General features: G+C 39.3%; 1 protein-coding gene across 1 annotated transcript; it reads left to right on the top strand.

Moving 5' to 3' along the window:
• Positions 1-11451: 11451 nt before the first annotated feature.
• LOC143636083 (wall-associated receptor kinase-like 14) lies at positions 11452-15508 on the top strand. Its single transcript, XM_077103764.1, has 3 exons — positions 11452-12142; positions 13556-13630; positions 13702-15508. Exons 1-3 carry the CDS (start codon positions 11452-11454, stop codon positions 14820-14822), a joined length of 1887 nt encoding a protein of 628 aa, XP_076959879.1. The 3' UTR covers positions 14823-15508.
• The last annotated feature ends 9479 nt before the right edge of the window (positions 15509-24987 follow it).

The following is a 24987-nucleotide window of genomic DNA, read 5'->3' as shown; positions in this document are numbered from 1 at the left end:
GTGACCAAGTGAGGCACAATTCTACAATACTCAAGGAACTTGGTGTTATATTCCTTGAGATTGGTCCCCACAACCTTGTGGTTCCACAGCTTGGTTTGAATCTGATCAATTTCGTTAATCGGACAGAACTTCTTCAATACCATAGCTTTAAATGTTGCCCAGTCTAGATTGTATAAATTTTCTCTACCCTTGATTCCAATCAGGGTATTCCACCACTCTAATGCCTCCCCCTTGAACATCTCGGAGGTATATTGCACTTTCTTGCTTTTCATACACTTGATTATTAGTACAATCGATTCCATTTCCTCCAACCATCGGATGGTATGTATCGCTCCCTTATCCAAGTGGAACTCTTTGGGGTTATAAACTTTGAACACCTTGAAATCACAACCTTCATGTATCTTTAATTTCTTCGTCTTTTCATGGAGGTTGTTTTCAGCAGTTGAGCTTTCATCACTCGCTTCTTTCTTTTTCGGTTCTTTCTCTTTCTTACTTTCCTTCTTTTCCGATTCCTTTTTAGATTCTTTCTTTGATTCTCTGTTCGAAGTAGCAGATTCGCTCTTACTTCAACTTGTTCTCTTATTAGATTGTGAGGCAGTACGACTTTGATCATGTTTCAATATTTCATAGATTGGATTCACGGCCTCTTTTATTAGATCACGGATACCAAGCACATAATTTTGTGGTATGGCTTGTATATTCTCCGCAATTGCTTTTTCTTGCATGATTTCTTCGATTGTCTTTCCTTTATTGTTTACTTGAGTTTCTTGATTACTATTTGCTTTAGACATGCTGTCACATGAATAAAACAAAATTTCAGAAAAGACACACTTTATATTACATTTATTTATCTTACAAGAAAAAGATCACAACAACTATAACAGTACATAGCCATAATTTTTAATCCTTAATCCATTTTGTAACAAGTTTTTTCATCTTGTCACACTTCTTGACAATCTTTCTCCCTATTCTCTTTTTGTCCACTTTCTCGTTTCTCAGCTCGTCCATCACCGAATTTGGCGGGTTCGGATATCCCGTTGATGCGGATGCGTCTGGAAAGAGATAAGCATTCTCTTGTGGATAGAGATGCGGGTTAGCAACGTATGCATGCATTTCTTCATCAGGGATGTTGTTGGTGTAAAACTCCTCGATGAGATTTTCCTCCTCCCGAATCTCTTTGGCTTGCTGGGAGATCGATGGTATTGATCCCTTATAAGATGGAAAATAAGGATATTGATTCTCCTCATCTTCTTCCTTGGAATCCTCCTCTTCCTCGGGATCTTCCTCAGATTCATAAGGATTCTTGATTGGTGCTCGAAATGTTATCTTTTCATGGGGCATTGTAATCCTCATTTTTGGTTTCCGACTTGGTTCAAAAGTGGTCGGTGGGATCGGGTATTAATAACCCAATGGTGGTGATCCGAATTGCCATCTCCTTTGATCAGAGTGACAATTCATCCAGCTTGATGATTCCGATTCAGTTTCTTGTTTAATTTTACTCTGTACCTCATGTTCCTCGGAAAGATGGTATGTTGGAATGTCGGAGGAATAATACTGGGGAACGTTCTCGGTATTGTCTGATATTTCGATTGGACGTTGTTGACTGCCTGGGAGATACACAGGTTGACTCCCGTACGGTAACACCGGATTGATTGGTTGATCACGATTGAAAAGGCTAGTGTAGTAACTATTGCTACTTTCCATATCGGATGGTTCGTGAATGATTGTCGGTACTGATCGTATGGCTACTCGGTGTCTACGACCAAAGTAGTTAATATAAGACATCTGCACTTTAGTTAAGTTAGGGATAGGAGGTTTACCAATCCTATCTTATCCCTACGGATAGTAATAATGATAATAATAATGGTTAAAGCCTAAGTACTAATGTTTAATACCTAATTCGCTGAAACCGATGGCTCTGATACCAACCTGTCACACCCCGACTTAGGGCCTAGGTGTGTGACCACAAGTTGGTACCTGTTTTGTAAATATATCAGAGTTTATGGGTTAATTTTAGCGGAAGACTTTAGGTTGAATATATTATTAATTTACATTGAAAATTTACTCGGGAATTATATACCCGAGTATTGGTTTACAAAAGATATGTTTTCATATTACAAGGATTTTATATAAAAAACGGAGCCATCATGTACGCGCTTCTATCTTCATTAAGACTCCAATCCTTGTTAATGCTACTTATGCTTAATTACCTGCAATAGGTTGGAAAAATACGTCAGCTATATGCTGGTGAACACGTATGACTCAATAAAACATTTGAATGACAATATAATACAAATATAGTTTTCTCTAAAAGCTCAGCAGAAGCATTTCTACTTCTGGTCTATGTACCACTGCCCTACACACACAATTGTTCCTAGCCACTTAGCCCGTTTCCGAGAGACTAGTTATGACCATTAGCCCGCGGCCACGTAGCCTTAGAATGATTAGGCTGAATGGTTATGTTTGGATCCAGACACATGTGTATTCGGTCTGAGTTAACTTTATTTTCTATTTTGTATTATAAAGTTTTAGAGATTACTCGATCTCATGTAGACATTGATTGACTCGTTAAGACAAACACCCGTTCGTCTCATTGAGTATAAATATAGTTTGACTGATCAAAAAGGTTTGAACGTATTCACCTGTACTGTCGGTGTTGTAAACCTCGATTGATTGATTGATTGACTGTGAATGATATTTAACCTATACATAAATATGTTCGTATGAATTTTTTTAAATGATGTTAAGCTATGATTGTAAGCTTAACCTTGAAATCGTTTATCTTTGATTGTGAATGAAAACACTTGTTTTATGTGACGTTTGATATAGCATGCTTTGGCCTAATAGGTTCTATTACGTTGGTAAGTTTCTCCAGGTAAGTAAACGGGTCCCTCGGTTGATTGGGATTTATGCGAATTACTTTTCCTTAGGCAAGAAACTTACTACTAGTGATATTCCCCTTCCAGTTACTACATACCCATCAAAATATATCTTTCGTTTAACATTACTTCGTCATGAAGTAACGTTTATGAAAACTTGATTGTGAATGAATGTTTGTAAAATACGATCAAGGTTAAAGGCCATAGCCTCGATTGATAGTCTAAGCTATAATTCAAATAACTTAAACATAACTCCTACCTTAGATTGGATGCTTAGAATGATAACACGATAAGGCAAGACTTGATCTACTCGCTTATGTGATTGCTAGCTAAATTCCAACTTCGTTTCTTGCACGTATTACGAGAAAACTGCACGTCGGCTTGCTACGGCGATAGGGCACGCTTTCCAATGCTATGTGTGTGTAAAGGAAGGTGTTTTTGGGATGATTTGAGCTCATGCCCGTCACCCCCCTTTTATAGCCAATTTCCGTCCCCATCGCGGTACGCGATGGGTTCCTTGTGCCCTATCGCGTACCGCGGCGCCGCAAAAAGACGCCGCCTTATGCAGTGGTGACACGTGGCCTGTCACAACGTGCCACGTGTTACGTTGTTGGACTGTGTCCACTGACTCAGCAACCCCATCGCGCTACGCGATGGGTTTAATTGTTATCCCGTCGCATACCGCGACGGGAGAAGATTTTTATAATTGTCATTTTTGGTCCTGTACTTTCAAAGTTAGTATATTTAAGCCTTAATTATGAGGGTTAGGAACGTGGTGTTACAATCCATGCGAATGTGCATCGATTACCGAGCTCTCAACAAGGTTACCATCAAGAACCGATATCCACTTCCTCGAATCGACGATCTTTTTGACCAACTCCAAGGTGCTAGCTTCTTTTCAAAGATCGATCTCCGCTCCGGCTATCATCAACTCAAGGTTCAATCCGAAGATATTCCTTAAACCGCGTTTCAAACGAGGTACTGCCATTACGAGTTCGCCGTTATGCCTTTTGGACTTACTAATATGCCGGCTGCGTTCATGGATATGATGAACCGTATTTGTAAGCCTTACTTAGATAAATTTGTGATCGTATTTATCGACGACATACTAATTTATTCTAAGTCCATGGCCGATCATGAAAATCACCTTCGAACGTTACTTGAAATTCTAAGAACCGAGAAATTGTACGCCAAGTTCTCGAAATGCGAGTTCTGGTTGCACGAGGTGCAATTTCTTGGTCATATTATCAACATCAATGGTATTCAAGTGGACCCCGCTAAGATTGAGACTATATCTAAGTGGGAGATCCCAAAGTCGCCAACCGAGATTCGAAGCTTCTTGGGATTGGCCGGCTATTATCGAAGGTTCATCGAGAACTTTTCACGAATCGTTGTTCCCTTAACTTCCTTAACTCGCAAGAACATCAAATACGAATGGGGGACAAAGCAACAAGAAGCAGTCGACATACTTAAACAAAAGCTTACCCAAGCTCCTATACTGGCCTTGCCAGAAGGTATTGAAGATTTCGTTGTCTTTTGCGGTGCGTCACATGCCGGCTTGGGATGTGTATTGATGCAACGAAAGAAAGTAATCGCTTACGCCTCTCGTCAACTTAAGGTGCACGAAAAGACACGACTCACGATCTAGAGTTAGGCACCGTAATCTTCGCACTTAAGATATGGAGGCACTATCTCTATGGAGTAAGATTTACCGTGTACACTGATCATAAGAGTTTAAAGCATATCTTTGATCAAAAAGAGCTCAACATGCGCCAACGCCGCTGGATGGAGACTCTTAACGACTATGACTGCGAAATAGTCTATCATGAAGGTAAAGCCAACGTTGTGGCTGATGCCTTAAGTCGAAAAGAGCACGAAAAGCCAAAAAGAGTCCGAGCGTTAAGGCTAGAACTTCTAATCGATCTCGTTGACCAAATCAAATCCGCTCAAACTCAAGCGATCAACGAGAATCAAATCTCTGATGAAAAACGTAATGGCACCATTGACTCGTTAGTCAAAGGTGATGATGGTATTCTTAGAATTAGAAACCGAATTTGGGTACCAATTATTGGAGGATTACGTGAGAAGATCTTAATTGAAGCCCATAAGTCAAAATATACGATGCATCCCGGGAGCGACAAAATGTATCATTACCTTAAAGCAAACTATTGGTGGAATGGAAAGAGATGTCGCTTCGCATGTGGCGAAATGTTTGACATGTTTGAAAGTCAAGGCTGAGCACCAAAAGCCTTCGGGATTGCTTCAGCAACCCGAACTTCCCGTTTGGAAGTGGGAGTTAATCACTATGGATTTTATTACCAAACTCCCTAAGACGACTCGAAAACATAATGCAATCTGGGTAATTGTGGACCGATTAAAAAAGTCTGCACACTTCATACCCATCAATGAGTCGTATTCAATGGACAAATTAGCTCATATCTATGTTAACAATATTGTGGCTTTGCATGGAGTGCCACTGTCCATTATTTCTGATCAAGACATTCGTTTCACGTCTCACTTCTGGAAAAGCTTCCAACAAGCACTAGGTACGAAGTTAAACCTTAGCACCGCCTATCATCCACAAACTGATGGGCAAAGTGAAAGGATGATTCAAACGTTGGAAGACATGCTCCGAGCTTGCGTGATAGACTTAGGTGGAAGTTGGGATGACCACTTACCCCAATGGAATTTTCATATAACAATAGTTATCATGCAAGTATTCAAGCCGCATCGTTCGAGGCGTTGTATGGTCGAAAATGTAGAACGCCCGTGTGTTGGTCTGAAACATGAGATAATCAATTATCTGGACCCGAGATAGTCCAAGAAACCACCGACAAAGTTATCCAAATCCGCGAACGACTTAAGACGGCACGTGATCGACAAAAGAGTTACGCCGATGTCCGTCGTAAGCCGTTAGAATTCAATGTCGGTGATAAAGTTCTTATGAAAGTCTCGCCATGGAAGGGCGTGGTTCGCTTCGGCAAGAAAGGAAAGTTAAGTCCTCGATTCGTTGGACCCTTCAAGGTACTTGAACGAGTTGGTACCGTCGCATATCGATTGCGACTTCCCAAGGAAATGCAAGGGATACACGACGTATTCCATATCTCGAATCTGCGTAAATGTTTAGCCGATGAATCTCTCTCGATGCCGTTAAAAGATGTTGAAATTAATGAAAACTTAAAATTTGTTGAGCGCCTAATTCAAATCGAAGATTCAAAATTAAAGAAACTCAAAAGACGAACCTTGAAAATTGTGAAAGTAAAATGGGATTCCCGACGAGAACCCGAGTATACTTGGGAACTCGAGTCCGAAATGGAAAAGAAATACCCCCACTTGTTTTCGTGAAGCAATCTCGAGGACGAGATTTATTTCAAGGTGGGGAGGATGTAACATCACGGGAATTTTGGGCTAAAAATGACAAGTTTCCAAAGTATAGGGATCAATTCTGCCAACTTCCAAGCTTCAAGGGCTAAAATGAAAAATCTGATTTCTTATCCTATCGCGGTACGCGACGGGACAAAAGACAAGCCCATCGCGGTACGCGATGGGGCTTGGTCAAAGTTTCTAGAAAGAGTCAACAGCGTACGTGATCGCTGTTGAGCCTACGTCATCGCGTACCACGATGACGTGGCCTGACACGCCTGACACCTTTTTACCACATGTCCACACGTGGCACACCGGTCGCCACGTGTCCCGACACGTGGCCACACGTGGCATATCGTCCGCCACGTGTTAACACGTGGCGACACGTGGCAGATCTACCGTCTGCGTCATCAGACCTACGTCGCGGTACGCGACGGGTCCCAAGGGTCCGGGCGCGGTACGCGATGGGTCACAAAATTTGGCTATAAATAGCAAGGTCCGGGGTCTTCATAACTCACACCCAAATCCAGCATACAATCATCTCTCTACTCTCACACTACACCTCGAAATTCGTGCCAATGATCCACCTCGAAAACTGTGCCCCGATTCCTCGATGAACGTGCCATACCTCGATATTCGTATCACTCCCCGACGACGTTCCGAACAAGAAGGTGGTGCTGCTTCTACATCCCGACGATCATCTCGAAGTGTGTGCCGAGAAAATTGGGTGCCTCGATTTGCGTGCTGAAGTGAAGTGGCGATCAAATCAAGTGTTGAAAAGACTAAGCAGCGTAGAAGTGCTGCTCGTGTATCTAGGGAATTATAAGCCGAGGGAAGGTAAAGATTAATAACCGACTAAAATAATAATATAATATTATATTAAATGCTTAAGCCCTAAGTCAAAAATATATACCTCGAGAATAAATGATATAACAAATAAAAGAAATAAAGAAAGAAATGTGTGTGTATATATGAGTGTTGTATACTTCTTTGTTATAATTATTATTATTTAAGTATAATGTGTATTCTTAAATAATAAAGAAAAGAATACGTTTCTTAAAGAAGAAGAAACGTCGGGTTTTTATAAATAAACTAAAGTTTTATAAACAATACTTTTAAACTAAAGGTTTTTAAGTAACTAAGAAATGAACTAAAGGTTCGTCGAGGTAATAAGACTAAAGGTCTTAAGCCGGATTGTATATCCGACTAACGAATAGTTATACTCGTACTATAGGTGCGAGATAACAAGAAAGAAACGCAAGGACGTTGTTGGAAACCGATCCCGATCAAAGGTGAATACGCCCCACTTTTACAAACTTGTTTTCAAATAAATAAACGTGTTATGTGTAAAACTTTACATGAGACTAAGTGTCTCTAAAAACATTATGAATAAGAGTAAAAGCCTAACCCTCAGGCTGTAGTATACGTTTGTCTGGATCCTTACATATGTGGTAAAATGCGGTGGGCACATCGCACCACGCCTGGTCATGACCTCCAGCCACGATGGGCCGAACCAAAGTATGTTCGAGTGAGAATGATCTTGTGTATATTTATGATACCTAAGTACGTCGAGACGCTGTGGTGTCTTGCTGGGGTGACCTAGGTAGAGGCTCGAGTTTATAATGATATTGTTTTAACTTTGTTATTCCTAAGCCAAGATGGGCCGAGGCATTCATAACCCTCGAGGGGTAACAAAGTAAAAGAAAATGTTTTCGCGTCAGCATATTCACCAGCATTCGTTGCTGACGTATTTTTATAACATTTTGCAGGTAATCAAGATTAGAGCTTAAAGGACGAAGGCTCAAGAATCCGATGGCTCGGATAATTTTTGTCAAACTTAATTATGAATTAAAATGTGGTTTTGTAAACATAAAACAAGTAAACATAAACGGAACTTTCATTCAATCTTTTGTATTGTAAATATTTTACAACTTTAATCCTTATATTTTATAAAGTCTTCTGCTAACAATCGTAACTCTGATCTATTTACAAATATGGTACCAACTATCGAGTCGCACTCCTAGGCCTAAGATGGGGGTGTGACAATAATAGATATCATAACATTCTGAGATAGACTCAAAGGGACGTTAGTTTTGTTCTATAATTTTTATCTTAAATGGGTCCTTTACATGTAACAAACAATATCGCTCTATTTAGAGGATAATAGGATCATTGAGATTATGACTTTATGCTTAATTAAGTAGAAGCTTTATGTAGGTTCAAGTCTATACTCGTTCAGATATTACTCAAAATAGCAACACACTAGATATGTCTAGATTAATGTGAAACATTTAAAAAAAGTATTAAAATATCTTTAAAAGAAACAAAAGACTAAAATTTAAAAGAAGAAGTGAGAATTCAAACCGGTAGATTACTCTAAACTTTGTCATATTCAGAGATAAGAAAATGTAATTTTCGGGATATATTCTTATGTCAGAAGATAAATATATCTCATGGAGGAGTCATAATGAATTGATAACAACAACCTAAGTCATAACAACATAATATGTTGATTAATTACAATGTTGTTGAATATTTATTAGTGAACTTAGAAGTTTTATAAAACTCAAGATAAATTATATATTGAAGACTAATTGTGATAAAGTTAGCTACCATGTTTTATCAAACAGTACAATTTGAGAGGTGTTGCATTAAATTTCGATATGAAACTAATTATTCGTTTATGAACGAATTGAGGAATCTTAATTTTCGTATCGAATACATTCATGATATGCTTAAGGATCCTATAACTAAAGGTCTACCCGTAAGTATTATGAAAGCGCTTATAATCATGAGGGGTTTATTGATGACCATGTACAATTGCATATCGTTTTATGAATGATTAACTATTAATATTTCCTTACTAGTTTTGATTTTGTATGTCTCTTAATATGTTATGCATGCATAATGACATATAGACAAATTATTATACAAATTAAACATTTGAAAGGCTTACTTGAAAATTTTGATCATAACTGCTTATGTTTTAAATAAGGACTACAGTATGATTAATGGGGGTCTTGAGCTGATGTTCAATTCAATGACTGTATTTCTCTGCTCCAGTTTAAGTTAAAGCTAAAATGAGTGTTAACTCCTGATCAGACTTATCTAATACTCATAATAAATTATTACTCGGCCAAGTGGGAGAATGTAAGATTATATATATAATTATATATACTTATATATGGTCATTATAAACATTTATATTATAATAGATCAAAATATTAATTATAACATATTATATATTAGTTCAGGCCCGTCCTCGGGAATGATAAACACAATTTAGGCCTCGTGCGAGATAAATTTTGGGCCTCCTTCTTAGGGTAATACTCGTCCCATTTGGGTATGGGGCGTTTGGGATTACCTTTGAAATTTTTTTGCAGGTTTTGGACATGTATGTGATTTGGAATATACCCGTTTACATAGCCCTATTTTCCAGATTATATAAACCCGTCATAATATTTTTTATTATAATTTTTTTATATATGTTAATGTATATATATAAGTTATATAATATATAATTATTATATTCGGTATACCTTAAAACTAAAAATGGTAATGGTAAGATAGATTCAATTATATCTTGATATTCACAAATTAAATAGGACAATTATAAATCAAAATTGATAACCGCACTAAAAGGCATACGTCCAATAAAAATGTGATTAAATTACTACTTTGAATTAAACCTCACAAATTTTAAGAAGTGGGCCCGGTTTCTTGCGCTCAGCTTAAAGAGTATTTACAGGCCCATTTTACTGTATGGGTGTTGGCGTGTTACTATGTATTTTAACAAATTGGATTGCTATGTACCTTTGGGCCCGTTTGAACATTTGGGCCTCGTGCAGTTGCACGGACTGCACAGCCCAAAAACTAGGCCTGTATTAGTTTGGTAATTGTTGATAGACCATATTACCTATAATTAACTAATAAAGGGTTTCTCTTGGGTGTATATAACGAGAAATAAATATTAACATCATAACCTAATCACACACATAACAATTGTGTACCTTCTCTCTCCTAAACCAGGTTCCTCTCAAGAACCCTAACACCATCCTTAACTATAAATCCTAAAGGGAACTCGACCAAGCTGACAACCATGTCATCTACATTATTCTCTTTTGCGATTACTACTCTCCATGCTGTAACAAGTACACATATAATTATAGGTTTATCATATTATTCATGTTTTTTATTATCACCATGAGAAATTGATCAACACATCCAATTCGTTATAGAATGCTACGTCCAATTTTGTCTTTTCGAAGTGTTATGAACGTTTGTGTAAAAAAAATAAAATAAAAATCTAATCACTTGTGAGTAAAATAAAGTTAAAAATATGAAATGAAATGTGTTTTTTATATAAATAAATATAGAATAGAATATGATTGCGGATGTAAGTGCTCTAACAAAATTACAAAATTTAAAAGAGAAAAACATTTATGATTCTTTATATTTTAGTGAAAATATTAGCTAGAGTTTGTTGTTATATTATTACCATAATTAGAATATATGATTTGATTTGATTAGATTTTCATTGTAAATAGTTAAATCATTCACAACATTTACCAATATATATCTTTTATTTATGAAAAGATCTCATCTCCACTGTCGGTCAAACCCCAAGGGTCACGGTTTATCTGTGATATTGCACTCCGGTACTCCCCACCGGAATCCCCTTAGCAGTTCCACAAGTAAACCCAGTCAATGTCGTGTCCATATAAACATCTCATTAAATACCAATCACTAACGTCCTGTTCTTGAGTTTTTTTAAATGAGAGAAAGGAAAAGAAAACCAAGGGTAGTAAAAACATGGGTGTTCTTAAGTTTTTATTTAGGATGGAAAGGAAAGGAGTAGGAGAAATTAGAGGGATTAAATTAATGTATTTTGTTAATAAGTTATCATCCCAAAAATTGGATGATTACTAAGGATAACTATTTTTTAACATAGTTATTCTTTCCTTTCCTCTAGTTTTCTTCCAACTTAAGAACACGCCTAATTAAAAAAAAATATCATTCCTTTCCCTTCTCTTTCTTATCATTCTCTCTCCTTTCCTGGATTAAAAAACTCAAAACAAGGCGTAATTTCCTCACCTCTGTACAATCATTTATTAAAGCAAAAATATCCTCAACTACACTCATTATTTACTTTCTCTCCATTAAAATATCATTCTCCGTTTTTTTTCTCTATTCTTTCTTTTATCAAAATATGTTTATTCATCTCTTTCTTGTCTTGTATGCAATTACAACATCATCAGCCGCATCTAGTTGCAATAATACCCATGACTTCCCAATTCCTTACCCATTTGGATTATCCAATTACTCCAAAATCAATCTAACATGTTCAAACACTAACCAGCTTCATCTCAAAGGATACCATGTTCTTAATATAACCCGAGATCATATACTAATCAATCTACCCGCCAGCTGCAACCGCAACGTAACAGAATTCCAACAACTTGTAACCGAAAACTACGCGCCCACGCGGCGTAACAGTTTACTGTTGGATAACTGTAACAACACATTCAATGACTGTATATTGTCACCAAGCTTAATAAAAGGCCACTTTAATGAGTTCAATTGTAAACCAATGAATAGAAGCTTAAGTTGTTACTCGGATGATACATCGGTTTTTATGAATTTGACTGGATTAATGGAGAAAGTTGGTTGTAGGGATCTGTATTCATCTATAACAGTTGATTTGGATGGGCGGAGGTCGTCGGTGTCGATGGGGTTTCAGTCGGTGGAGTTGGGGTGGTGGGTCAAGGGGGAATGCGGTTGCCACCGGAAGGCGGTGTGTAAGAACGTGTCGAGGGATAATAAGCGGGTGGGGTATCGTTGCCACTGCATTGATGGATATGACGGAGATGGGTTCGTCGAAGGTGATGGTTGCCGTAGAGGTTAGTCTTTATGTGGGGTCATGTACAAATAACTAAAATAACTACGGTAATAATAATATTTAGTCTTAGTATTATTATTTTAGTTACTTGTATGTGTAGCACGTTATATTTATTTGTATATGATCTTAACACATTTATTATTAGGATGATTTTAATTAGTAATAATTAGTTTTAATTTATAGGTTCATTCTGCTTATCTTCATCAACAATCTCACAATCTCAATCTCACATTATAAAATTTATTTCTCTCTTCTCAATCTACATAATTTAATTCATCCCAATCTTTTACACACATTCACAACCCATGTCAACTTAAAAAAAGTATTTTTTTTAACGAAGTCCGTTTTAAATAAAATTTATGTCGGAATGTTCGTAATTTTTTTTAAGAAATATCATGTATTTAATTATTTTTTTTAGTTCGAATATTAAAAGTTAATTGAATAATTAAGTTATTGAGGGTTAGTTTGGATTGCAATCTGGGTTTGCTCTACCAACCCAAATTGCCAATTTAGATTGGTAAATTTTCTTTTTTAATTATTTTTTTAACTTTGGGCCCACTACCAAGTAAAATGCACCAAAAATGGTGATGAGTTGTATCATGTATGTTGTTTTTTTCATTTAGTCAAAGAAAGATAATGAGAATATGAACATGGGACGCCATTTTTGAATCATACTAATTAATTAAGGAAGTGAAAATTTAATTTTTGTGTTCATCACTTCATTGTCCTGCCATCTGTTTTTGTTGGTTGTGGTGATTGAGCTAATTGCTTTGACTTTGGGCAGTGCCCAATATGTGGATCTAGATGGTTATATTAAATATCTATCTTCTTGAAGAATGATGCAATTACAACCACATATTAGTGTTTATGGAAGACCCTAAATAATTGAATAGTAGTAGATATTAGATAATGAGTCACTAGTATAGGTTTGAATCCGACTTCCGAGTTATTTTAGTTGGTCCATTGGTTAGCAGAGTATTAGTTGGACAGTTTACGGGGTAACGGGAATCTTTAAATCAAGTAGGTTATCGTTTTCATTTTTGGGAAGACTTTTCATCTATGTAGGTTTTTGGGTTTTTTAAGTAGGTATATTCGGTTATTAAGGTCGTTGTGCAGTTAATAAATGGTAATCTACTTGTGATTAGTTTTGAAATTTTCTTGATTTTGACTTTAGATGCATAACTTGTATAGTATGTTGAAAATATTAATCAGATCATATGGAAAGATGCTTTCTTGTAAGATGTGTATATTGAATGTTGATTTAGTCAAACATGCAACTAATCAGTCTTGAATGAGATCCTTCACCAATATTGACTATGCAAATCTTATAATAATTTGAGGTTTTTTTAATTAGAAAAATTAAAGAATTGAGGTAAATGTCTTAAAACCAGTTTATGTGTGTTTACTGCAACAGTGTCAAATTGCAATGCTTCAAAATACATGTCTGGTGAATGTGGTGGAACTACAAGAGTGACTGTTCTAATTGCAGGTATACAATTTAAATTTTGCTCAGTTTTAAAATGTACTTAAGCACCATTTATTTATCTCTATACTTTTTAGGGATTATCATTGGAGCTTTCTTAGTGTCAGCAATCGCGCTTATATGTTACTGCATTAGAAAACGGACAAACTTAAGAAAACATAAGAGCGCAAAGCGCCTGCTTTCCGAAGCCACAGGGAGCTTAAACGTACCATTTTACCCCTACAAAGATATCTCACGGGCCACAAACGGGTTCTCTGAGAAACAAAGGTTAGGCATTGGAGCTTATGGCACGGTTTATGCTGGAAAACTTTGTAATAATGAATGGGTTGCCATTAAAAAGATTAGGCATAAAGAAACACATGGGATTAATCAAGTAATGAATGAAATCAAGCTTTTGTCATCCGTAAGCCACCCGAACCTCGTACGCCTTTTGGGATATTGTATCGATAAAGGCGAACAAATCCTCGTGTATGAATTCATGCCAAATGGTACGTTATCTCAGCATCTACAAAGAGAAAGAGGAAGTGGTCTTTCGTGGAAAATAAGGTTGACCATTGCAGCGGAAACCGCACAAGCAATTGCTTATCTTCATTCGGCTATGAACCCGCCAATTTACCATAGAGATATTAAATCGAGTAATATACTTTTGGATTATGATTATAGATCAAAAGTTGCTGATTTTGGGCTTTCTCGGCTCGGGATGCTTGACGAGTCGCACGTCTCGACTGCACCTCAAGGGACGCCGGGCTATGTTGACCCACAATACCATCAAAACTTTCATCTGTCTGATAAAAGTGATGTTTATAGCTTCGGTGTTGTTCTGGTAGAGTTAATCACAGCTTTAAAAGTGGTTGACTTGTCAAGGCGAAACAGTGAAGTCAACTTGGCAGCTCTTGCGGTTGACAAGATCGGGAAAGGTCGGGTTGATGAAATTATAGATCCATTTTTGGAACCGAACAGGGACGCGTGGACGACTTCCTCAATCCATAAAGTTGCTGAGCTGGCGTTTCGATGCTTAGCTTATAACGGGGACGTGAGACCTTCGATGACTGAAGTTGCAGATGAGTTGGAACAGATTAGAGTCAGTGGGTGGGGCCGGGTTGACAATTATATAACCAAAGATAAAGACAGCTCGCCTGTGACGGTGCAGGACGGGTGGTCAAGTGAGCAGAGCTCACCCTCAACCAGTAGTTTATAAGCAACGTTGTCCAATGAACGTTAAATTGTTTATCAGTCATCTTGTGAATATAATATTGTGATTATGAGTTTATGACCTCTTGTTGGTTTTGTTTAATATTTATGAAAGATGCATTTGTTCGATCATTGGTTGAACCGAAGAATATAAAATCAGACTTGTATATAGAAGTATAACAAGGATGCCCAATGAAAATCGTTATTTTCAATAAGTGCCCCCCCACATGTTTCGATTAAACGTTGATAACAAAGTCGTAGTGAACTATAAATAAAGATTAGTGGGCAACAAGTTAAAACAGGTGCAATGTGTTACAGGGTGGTGTGTAAGGACTGTGGGAAGTTCGGGTGGGGCGGTTGCGGTGAGCATGTGAAGTTGGTGTATAGGGGTATAGAACAAGGTAAGCATTGTATGTGTCGCCGTTGGCCCGGGGTTGTAATTGCTTCATCTGAGACTGCTTCAGCTCTGGCTGCTGCTTCCACTGCTACTGCTGCCACTGCATCTACTGCAGGTAATCATGGTTCTATGTGTATTGCCACTTATTTGTTGCCTGTATAGTTTCTAAGTCTTAAAAGGTTTGATGACCATAACACAGATTTCATGCTTGTATATTGGCAGGATAGATTGATGGTTACGAAAGGCGATTAGTTAAAAGGCATTACAGTAATGTCTTCGTGTTGTTGGTTTGCCATTTTTTTGCTTTGATTTTTGACATATAACTGCTATAACATTCAATAAAACTTTTACGTCATGCGAATGCTGTTTTGCTTATGATTTTTCAGATGTAATTCATGTATTATGTAAGATGTGTTTTAATAAGATTTAATTGGGATATCCACGTGAGTATATGTTTCATGTATATTTGTACAATTTTTTTTATTTCACGTTATGCATGACTGGAAATCAAACCGTTTATACTACTTCGTTAGTAACAGTTCGGTTTTAAATTTTAACCATTCACTTTCCCGCTAAAAGAGATTTTCTAAAGCATGACTACCCCATGTCAATGCACAAAACCATTAATAAAAACGGCGAGCAGCCAATGGAACATCGTCTTATCGATCCTATCTGTGTATCTTATTCCAACCAAGTCCACCTGATAACTTGTACCTATCAATCCTCATTAAAGGTCAATGGTCAATGGCATCCTCATTAAAGGCTGCTGCAGCATTTGATTGATTTTGTAAATCAAAAGACCACCAAAATGTTTAGACTGCATCAATAATAAAATACTATTAGTAGATAATGTTATTTCTGTATTAGTTTAGATGAGCTATGAATTTTTGTTTCGGTGTCTTTAAAGTTCATGCTTTTAACTAAAACAAACACTAGCAATTTTCGTATGGTTATTTTTCTTTCTTAAACTGCCCAAATAGTTGGAATATCAACAAAAGCCCAACAGTCAACAGAGTCCTAAGTGCTTAATTTATTTTATTTTTACTTACATCCATGCAATTTTAGCCCAAGAGCCCAAAGCCCACTCACTCTTTGTACATGGATCAACGAGTAAAGGTGTAGAACACTGGTTTATTTACAAACCGAGCCGGTTTTAAAACTGAACTGGTTTGGTTTTTGCATATTCCGAACGGTTTGGGTCAAACCGGTTGGGTTTAGAAACCAATTTAAGCATAGAAGTAGCAAAACTGATCCGGACCGGTTCGGGTCGGTTGTAAACTAGTTTTAACCGGTCTAAGACAAAAAAACCGGCTTTAAAACCGGTTTGATTGAAAAATACCCAAAACGCTTTATGAACCGGCGATTTGGATCGGTTTTGTAAAAACCAGTTTTAGAAACAAACCCGTTTGGTTCGGTTTCCAGTTAACTAGTTTCGAACAGGTTTTTTGTACACCTCTATTAATGTGCGTGTTCAAACTTCAAAGCACTCTCCTCTTCCGCCCATGACCACCAAAACTTCCTTTAGCAATGATTTCACATAATGCCATACCCTCTATCATCTCTTTGAGAAATGACAATCGTGGCGTAAGTTAAAATATATCATGGCAAAATTATTCTTCATGGCTGCATCAAGAAACACTTTACTATTGATAAGGGGAAATAACTCGTATAGGCATGTTTGGACATACTTATAAGAAAATTGACATGAACAAAAAGAACTTATGAAAATAGGCAAAGCCAATAAAACAATGACACCTAATCCTTTTGGGCATCACTAGGCACCAGTGTAGCTCTAACAAAAATTTCATACAACACGTACAGAGTTGGCAACACCTTATCATGTCACGTGTCTTGACGGGGCTACGTTAGTGCCTAAACGCAAATAAAAAGGACTACACAAGTCCTTTCTCTTCCAAGGATCCAGTCGATAGACCCAGCTACGTAAGGGCAGACCCACAAGATCGAGGTCACATGGCTTCCATTGAATTCACAACATTTAGGCGCATATGACCAAAAGGTTGAGTGATTTCGTAGTAACTCTTGTAGTCATAATATTAACAATTCAACAGTCACCAACAAACCTTTGGTTCTTGTACTAGATTGTCCTAGGTTATAGTCTGAATGGCGCCATCTTTTACCTTTATTTTTTTTGTCCCATATTAACATTTACGTAAATGTAATGAATTTTTCTCAATATTTCTAATGACATCATAATTGTATTATGTGTCTTCTTAAATTTATGTGTGTTTATTTTGATATCTTATTTTATGATGCACCCTGAACCGACTCAAAAATTAAAATGTCTAGTTTTGATAAATATGATTAATGACAAAAGTGACTTCGTAAAAAAAAATGTTAGGTCCGTCACTGCTGTGAAGGTGTCTAGCAGACTAGTTAGGCACCTCTGTAGCCGATATTGTAGTCAAGGCAGTAGCTCGTTTAATCATGTTTAGGCACCTCCTTGCCTAGTTGATCAGACGAATGTTAATGTTTTTGGGTCAAACATGCCTATTGGCTATTTAGGTAAATTTGCACTTGATATACACTATAAAATGTTATTCTAGACACAAAATATGTTCATCTTCATGATCCATGGTTCAGTTCATTAATCTGACGTGTAGCCAGATGTGTTGTTAGTAACTTCCTTGATTATCTTTTCTTAATTATGCCCAAAAAGAATCAAGGTTAGTTGGATCTACCAACCGATCCATAATTTTAATCTTTGGAGTTGAAATGTACATTTTTATCATGTAAGTTCTACACTAGATGAATGGTGCCCTAAACTAATTTCTATTCTCATCAAAATACAAGTGGAAAGATCAAAAAGTATAATAATGTATATAGAATCAGTGACTTGTTTTATAGTCAACAACCAACATCACAGAAAAAGAACAACCAAAGCTTTCTGTAGCATATTCATAATTACAATTTGTTTAATAATATTCAACCATACCTGTGGATTATGATTTGATGTATAAGTTTGACCAACCCACCAGCCAGATCATACTGCATGGATCACTTCCTTTAATGAATATGGAGCCACGGATCACGGGGATGAATCTTGCTGCAGGTTTCCAGACAACACAGATAAGCATGTTGTGAAAAAAACATTTATATATGACCAACATTTACATGCATAGGAACAATGTTATTTGTTAAATGTAGTCCTAGTCATTGCTGGTGTTATGTTGCCGGTTGTTTGGTGAACTGTTGAACGTGGATGCTAATTAAATTCGTGAAATCCAGTATGGCTTGGAAGAAATTGCCTCTTGTGAGTGTAGATCTCAAGGTTTCTGAATTATTTAGAGAAATAAAATATTTGTCTTTTTAGAAATGAAGATGACTGGTAGCTAGTGGAGCCTAATACAGCTTTGCTGGGCACATGATTTCTGTTTTATGTTGTGACACCCGGTAAATTCCCAATCCCTTAAACCAAGTAATCAACCTAAATATTAGGTAATTATGTTATATGCGCCTTGCGCGAGCGCGCTATGTTAGAATCAGCGCGTGCATTTGTTATGTGCGCCCTGCGCGAGCGCGCCATGTTAAGAACCTGCGTGGGCATATGTTATATGCGCCATGCGCGAGTGTATTGGTTTTATGTTTCTATAACTTAATGTTGTCTAATGGGCTGACCGTCTCGCATGATGCTAAGGCGGGTGCATCCCAAATCGTCTATGCGCGTGCGGAAGGGGAACTAACCTCCCCGCATGGCGGGAACATTGAGAGCTAGTTTGTCTGAAGCTCCAAGATGGAATTGACTTCAACATGACTGATCACTATGTTGAAATACCAAGACCACCTGGAGAATTTACAAATGAAACTCAATGTCCCTAACTGCGAGAAGGTTACGCACCTACCCGCAGCAAAGAAATGTCCTTCACGCAGAAAGCTATGCGCACAAAGTGATACGCACAGAACACTTAGTCTATTCTCCAGATGTAAGGAGATCACTCCCGCCCAAAAGGAAACAGTAGCGTGTTTCAGAGATTTTCCACTTTTTACTGTACACTGACAAAAGTACCTGAAAAAAAAGCACACTGTAACATGAAAAGTCAACTGTCAGCCACCCTATTCTCACCAACCCCAGACCTGCATGTCCTGACCAAATCAAATCAAATCTTTTATCCACTACTCCACTTTTAAATAAATAATAATAATTTCCATACTTTATCATCATTACACCTAGATATGAAAAGATTACAATCCCCTAAAGCAAGGGATTGTGTTCCCTTGAGTTTGCCTATAAATATGTAACCTAAATTATCACCCAAACACACTTCAAACTTCTCTCTTAAGAACTGCAAACTTGCACTAATCATCTCCCAAGCATCCGTTGTTTTCATTTCCGATCCTGTTACTAGACCTTCAATTCAAAGGCCAACACCAAGAAAACCCGAATCTCGATTAATCCCTTAACAAGAACCACAGGTGAGTCTCACAGCCCCTATTTTCACTGTTTTCACTATTTTTAAACTGTTTTCGGGGCGAGGGACACGTACTTAAATAATGTTTTATCATGGTATACTTACAAGATATGCAAGCGATTATGTGTTTAAGTTATGTTTCATGATGAGCAATGCGAACGGTTATCTATGGTTTTTCGATGTTAGTGCACCAGATTCGAGTAAGTGATCACTTTACCATTGGAACTCTAAGGGTAGGGACTGCTGGTTTGATCCGCCCACTCGTAGGGGTCGCACCTCTTACACAGACGAGTGCCTAGTATGGTCATGGGGCAGTACTATGGGTTTGAGCCCGCTCGTAGAGGTCGCTCCTCTTACGCAGACGAGCGCCTTGTTTTCCGGCACAACGTCTGCGCGTAACCCGCGGGACGGTATTATTCGCTCGTAGTGGCAGCGCCACTTACACAGACGAGCACGGTTTTTCAGATGTGTCCGCGCGTAACCCGCGGGACGGTATTACTTGTTTCGCTCGTAGTGGCAGCGCCACTTACACAGACGAGCACAGTTCCCAGAAATGTTCGCGCGTAACCCGTGGAACGATTTTATCAGAATGTGTTGATAGAACTATGTTTTACCAAGCATGTGTTTCAATGATGCTATCAGAATTATGTTTCAGAATGATTTTTATCAAGATTATGATGCAATACGATTTATCAAGTTACTAAAACTTGTGAACTCACTCAGTTTATACTGATCCAAATGTTTTTACGTGTCTTTCAGGAGATAACTAGGTAGCGCATGGAGTCACACTTAGAGCACCTCACGCTGAACATCTAAAACTAGCTTTTTGGAAGATTTTAGTTCTATCCCTTCGATGCGCGTGGTTGTTCCCGCCGCGCAAGGGGATAGGGCATGGAAATCTTCAACAGTTTTTATACTTGGATGTTTTTATGTAATTTTTAAACAATGTAATGTATTTGTATTAAACTTTTCATGCGCAATGAAAATCTTACTTTGAATGTTTGCAATGGCCCGTGCTTAATTATCAATCCCCACTCGCGCGCGCCCGGCTGTTTCCGCCGCTCAGGGCCGGGTGTGACAGATTGGTATCAGAGCACTGGTTATAGCGAACTAGGAAAAGAAGTTTTAACCTAGACTATAACCGTTGGGGGAAATCGCATGAAATATTTTCAAAAAAACTATACACACACTTAGGAACACGGGTCACACAGTGTCTAGTGAATAAAGATAAAGAACATTATGTGCTCAGAGTAAATGCGCTAAGTTTAATATATTTTCGTTCTCTTTTAAAGCGAGAATGCCTCCAACTAGAGCCAAGGGAATCACCATGACACCCGAGGAACTCGCGGAAATAATCGCGCAGGCGATCGCGACACATGAGGCCAGCAAGGCCGAATCAAGTCAGGGTCGTCAGAACGAGACCCCAGAACCCGATTCAGGAGCCTTGGACAAAGGATGCTCCTATAAGACATTCATGGCCTGTAGGCCTTGGCCATTCAAGGGTACCGAAGGGGCCATTGGGCTCTACAACTGGATTGACAAGATGGAGACAGTTCTCTCCATTAGCAGATGTAGTGAGAACCAGAAGGTCCTTTACGCGACATGCATGTTCCAAGAAGCAGCTTCGTCTTGGTGGAAGCTTCAAGTGAAGACTTTGGGGCGAGAAATTGCTCTTCACAAGACCTGGGAGGAGCTGAAGGAGATGATGATGAGAAAGTTCTGCTCTCGCGCAGAAATCCAGAGTCTGCAGCAGGAATTCTGGAACCACACCATGGTAGGAACGGATATCGACGCCTACAACAACCGGTTCAACGAGCTTTGCCAGTTGGTGCCAGACATGGCAAACACGGAGGAAAAGAAGATCGAGAGGTATATTTTTGGGTTACCTCCTGTTGTTAGGGTTCCGCTCAACGCCGCAGCGCCTCCAACCTTTGATGAGGCGGTAGCGCGGGCCATCACCATTACAAGGGATACGGTCCGTGCGGGTATGTTGACTACGCGCGGAAACGAGCAGCGAACCTCTGACTCCAATAGGAAATGGAACTCTCACCACCGAGGGTCCGACTCCAAGCAGCCACCGTTCAAGAAGCAGGAAAGCGCAAGGGTTTACGCGATCCAAGCCGCGGAGCCATCAAGGAAAAGATACAGCGGGCCTTACCCATGGTGCAACAAATGCAAGTTTCACCACGAGGGTGAATGCGCGAGCGTCACGTGCGCCAAATGTAACAGGCCAGGGCACAAGACGATGAATTGCCGTGCTAAAGAAGCTGGAGCCAGTGACAACTGCTACGCATGCGGAAAGCCAGGGCATTTCAGTCGGGATTGCCCGCAAAGGGGAAACCAAGCTCGCGGGAGAGCTTTTGTGATCGGCGCGGGTGAAGCTAAAGAAGAGCCGAATGTGGTAACCGGTACGTTTTTGCTTAACGGCCATTTTGCATCTGTTTTATTTGATACTGGCGCTGACCTAAGTTTTATATCCGCTGAGTTTAAAAACTCCCTAGGCTTAGCAACCAGTAGGCTAGACACGCCTTATACTATAGAACTAGCCAATGGTAGGCAGTTATGCGCGAACGAAAGAACTGAACAATGTGTTATAGTCATGGGAGGTCACAGGTTCAATATTAACTTGTTGCCAATAGACTTGGGAAGTTTTGACATTGTGGTAGGTATGGATTGGTTAGTCGAGAACCACGCAGAGGTTATTTGCCATGAGAAGCAGGTTCGGATCCCACTGTTGAACGAAGAAACCTTGGTAATTCAAGGGGAAAGAAGGGGAGTTGCGACGAAACTGATTTCGTGCCTAAAGGCGCGCAAGTGCCTAAGGAAAGGGTGCTACGCCTTCCTGGCGCATGTAGTAGAAAAGAAAGGAGATGAGCGAAGAATTGAAGACTTACCAGTAGTGCGCGAATTTCCAGAAGTTTTTCCTGAAGATTTGCCCGGATTACCGCCGCCGCGACAAGTCGAATTTCGTATTGATTTAGTCCCAGGAGCTGCGCCAGTAGCTCGAGCGCCTTATCGATTAGCTCCATCTGAGATGCAAGAGCTATCCAACCAGCTACAGGAACTATTGGATAAGGGTTTCATACGCCCAAGCTTCTCACCTTGGGGAGCTCCAGTACTGTTTGTTAAGAAGAAGGATGGTTCGTTCAGAATGTGTATTGACTATAGGGAGCTGAACAAGCTGACAGTCAAGAATCGGTACCCCTTACCGAGGATTGACGACTTATTTGACCAGTTGCAAGGATCCAGTTATTATTCGAAGATAGATCTACGGTCAGGATACCACCAACTTAGGGTCCATGAGGAAGATGTGCCGAAAACAGCCTTCCGAACTAGATACGGCCATTATGAGTTCTTAGTGATGCCTTTCGGGCTAACTAATGCGCCGGCTGTGTTCATGGATCTGATGAACCGTGTGTGCAAACCATACTTGGACAAGTTTGTGATTGTGTTTATAGATGATATTCTGATTTACTCTCGGACCAAGGCCGAGCATGAGCAACACCTGAGATTGATTTTGGAATTGTTGAGGAAAGAAAAGTTGTATGCGAAGTTTTCCAAATGTGAGTTTTGGCTTAGAGAAGTTCACTTTCTCGGTCACGTTGTAAACGAGAAAGGAATACACGTTGATCCTTCCAAAGTCAAGGCCATCGAAAACTGGGAAGCGCCAAAAACCCCAACTGAGGTGAGGCAATTCCTAGGACTAGCTGGCTACTATCGACGCTTCATTGAGAACTTCTCCAAGATAGCTCTACCACTGACCGCGCTAACTCAGAAAGACAAGAAGTTTGTTTGAGGCGAAAATCAGGAAATAGCATTTCAAATGTTAAAACAGAAGTTATGTAGTGCGCCAATTCTGTCTCTGCCCGAGGGGACGGATGACATCGTCGTTTACTGCGACGCTTCACATCAGGGACTCGGATGTGTCCTTATGCAGCGAGACAAAGTCATAGCGTATGCCTCGCGCCAACTCAAGACCAATGAAAAGAACTACACAACGCATGATCTGGAACTTGGAGCGGTTGTCTTCGCGCTAAAGATTTGGCGCCATTACCTCTATGGTACAAAGTGTATAATCTTTACGGATCACAAGAGCCTTCAACATATATTTGATCAAAAGGATTTAAACATGAGGCAACGAAGATGGGTGGAGTTGTTGAATGATTATGATTGTGAAATTAAGTACCACCCTGGAAAGGCGAATGTGGTAGCAGACGCGCTAAGTAGGAAGGAGCGAATAAAAACGCTACGAGTCAAGGCTCTAAGGTTGACCATTCACACAGATCTCTCTACCCGCATCCGAGACGCTCAGCAAGAAGCCTTGAAACCAGAGTTTGTTAAAAACGAATGCCTTGGGGGTATGATTAAGAGTTTGGAATTTAAAGAGAACGGCAATCTATATTTCGCTAACCGCATATGGGTCCCTCTCAAGGGAGGATTGCGCGAGCAAGTATTAAACGAAGCTCACAAGACACGGTATTCCGTACATCCTGGCGCAGACAAGATGTACCAAGATGTTAAAACGCTGTATTGGTGGCCCAATCTTAAAGGCGCCATCGCGACGTATGTCAGTAAATGCCTGACGTGTTCGAAGGTGAAGGCTGAATACCAGAAACCATCAGGGTTGCTTCAGCAGCCAGAAATTCCCATGTGGAAGTGGGAACAAATCTCTATGGACTTCATTACCAAACTGCCAAGGACACCTGGGGGTTATGACACGATCTGGGTTATTGTGGATCGGCTAACTAAGTCAGCGCACTTCCTGCCGATCAAGGAAACCGATAAGATGGAAAAGTTAGCCCGATTGTATATTCGAGAAGTAGTTTCAAAACATGGAATCCCGGTGTCCATCATTTCTGATAGAGATAGTCGGTTCACCTCAAGATTTTGGAGATCGTTACAAGGGGCTTTAGGTACTCGTCTTGACATGAGTACGGCATATCATCCCCAAACAGATGGACAAAGCGAACGAACAATCCAGACATTGGAAGATATGCTACGCGCGTGCGCGATCGATTTCGGAGGTAGCTGGGATACTCATCTCCCATTGGTTGAATTTTCTTACAACAACAGCTATCACACAAGCCTCAAGGCTGCGCCGTTTGAAGCTTTGTATGGGCGCAAGTGTAGATCCCCACTGTGCTGGGCTGAAGTGGGTGACAAGCAAATGACTGGTCCAGAATTGATCCAAGAAACAACAGACAAGATTTTTCAGATACGGGATCGCCTTAAGACAGCGCGCGACAGACAGAAGAGCTACGCAGATGTGCGAAGGAAACCGTTGGAGTTTCAAGTAGGGGATAGAGTACTTTTGAAAGTCTCTCCATGGAAAGGAGTCCCCCGTTTCG

Source organism: Bidens hawaiensis, unplaced genomic scaffold, assembly GCF_021521415.1.
Source record: "Bidens hawaiensis isolate Kalapana, Puna unplaced genomic scaffold, B.hawaiensis_p1.1 tig00007761_1, whole genome shotgun sequence".
NCBI classification, from domain to species: Eukaryota; Viridiplantae; Streptophyta; class Magnoliopsida; order Asterales; family Asteraceae; genus Bidens; species Bidens hawaiensis.
The sequence above is the reverse complement of the archived record's forward strand: the minus strand, read 5'-3'. Positions and strand labels throughout refer to the sequence as shown.

Bases quoted from the DNA above. Each gene is read 5' to 3' on its own strand.
- LOC143636083 (XM_077103764.1), top strand. From the start codon at position 11,452: ATGTTTATTCATCTCTTTCTTGTCTTGTATGCAATTACAACATCATCA. The intron at 12,143-13,555 runs GTTAGTCTTTAT...TTACTGCAACAG, and splicing joins AGGTGATGGTTGCCGTAGAG to TGTCAAATTGCAATGCTTCA. The intron at 13,631-13,701 runs GTATACAATTTA...TATACTTTTTAG, and splicing joins AGTGACTGTTCTAATTGCAG to GGATTATCATTGGAGCTTTC.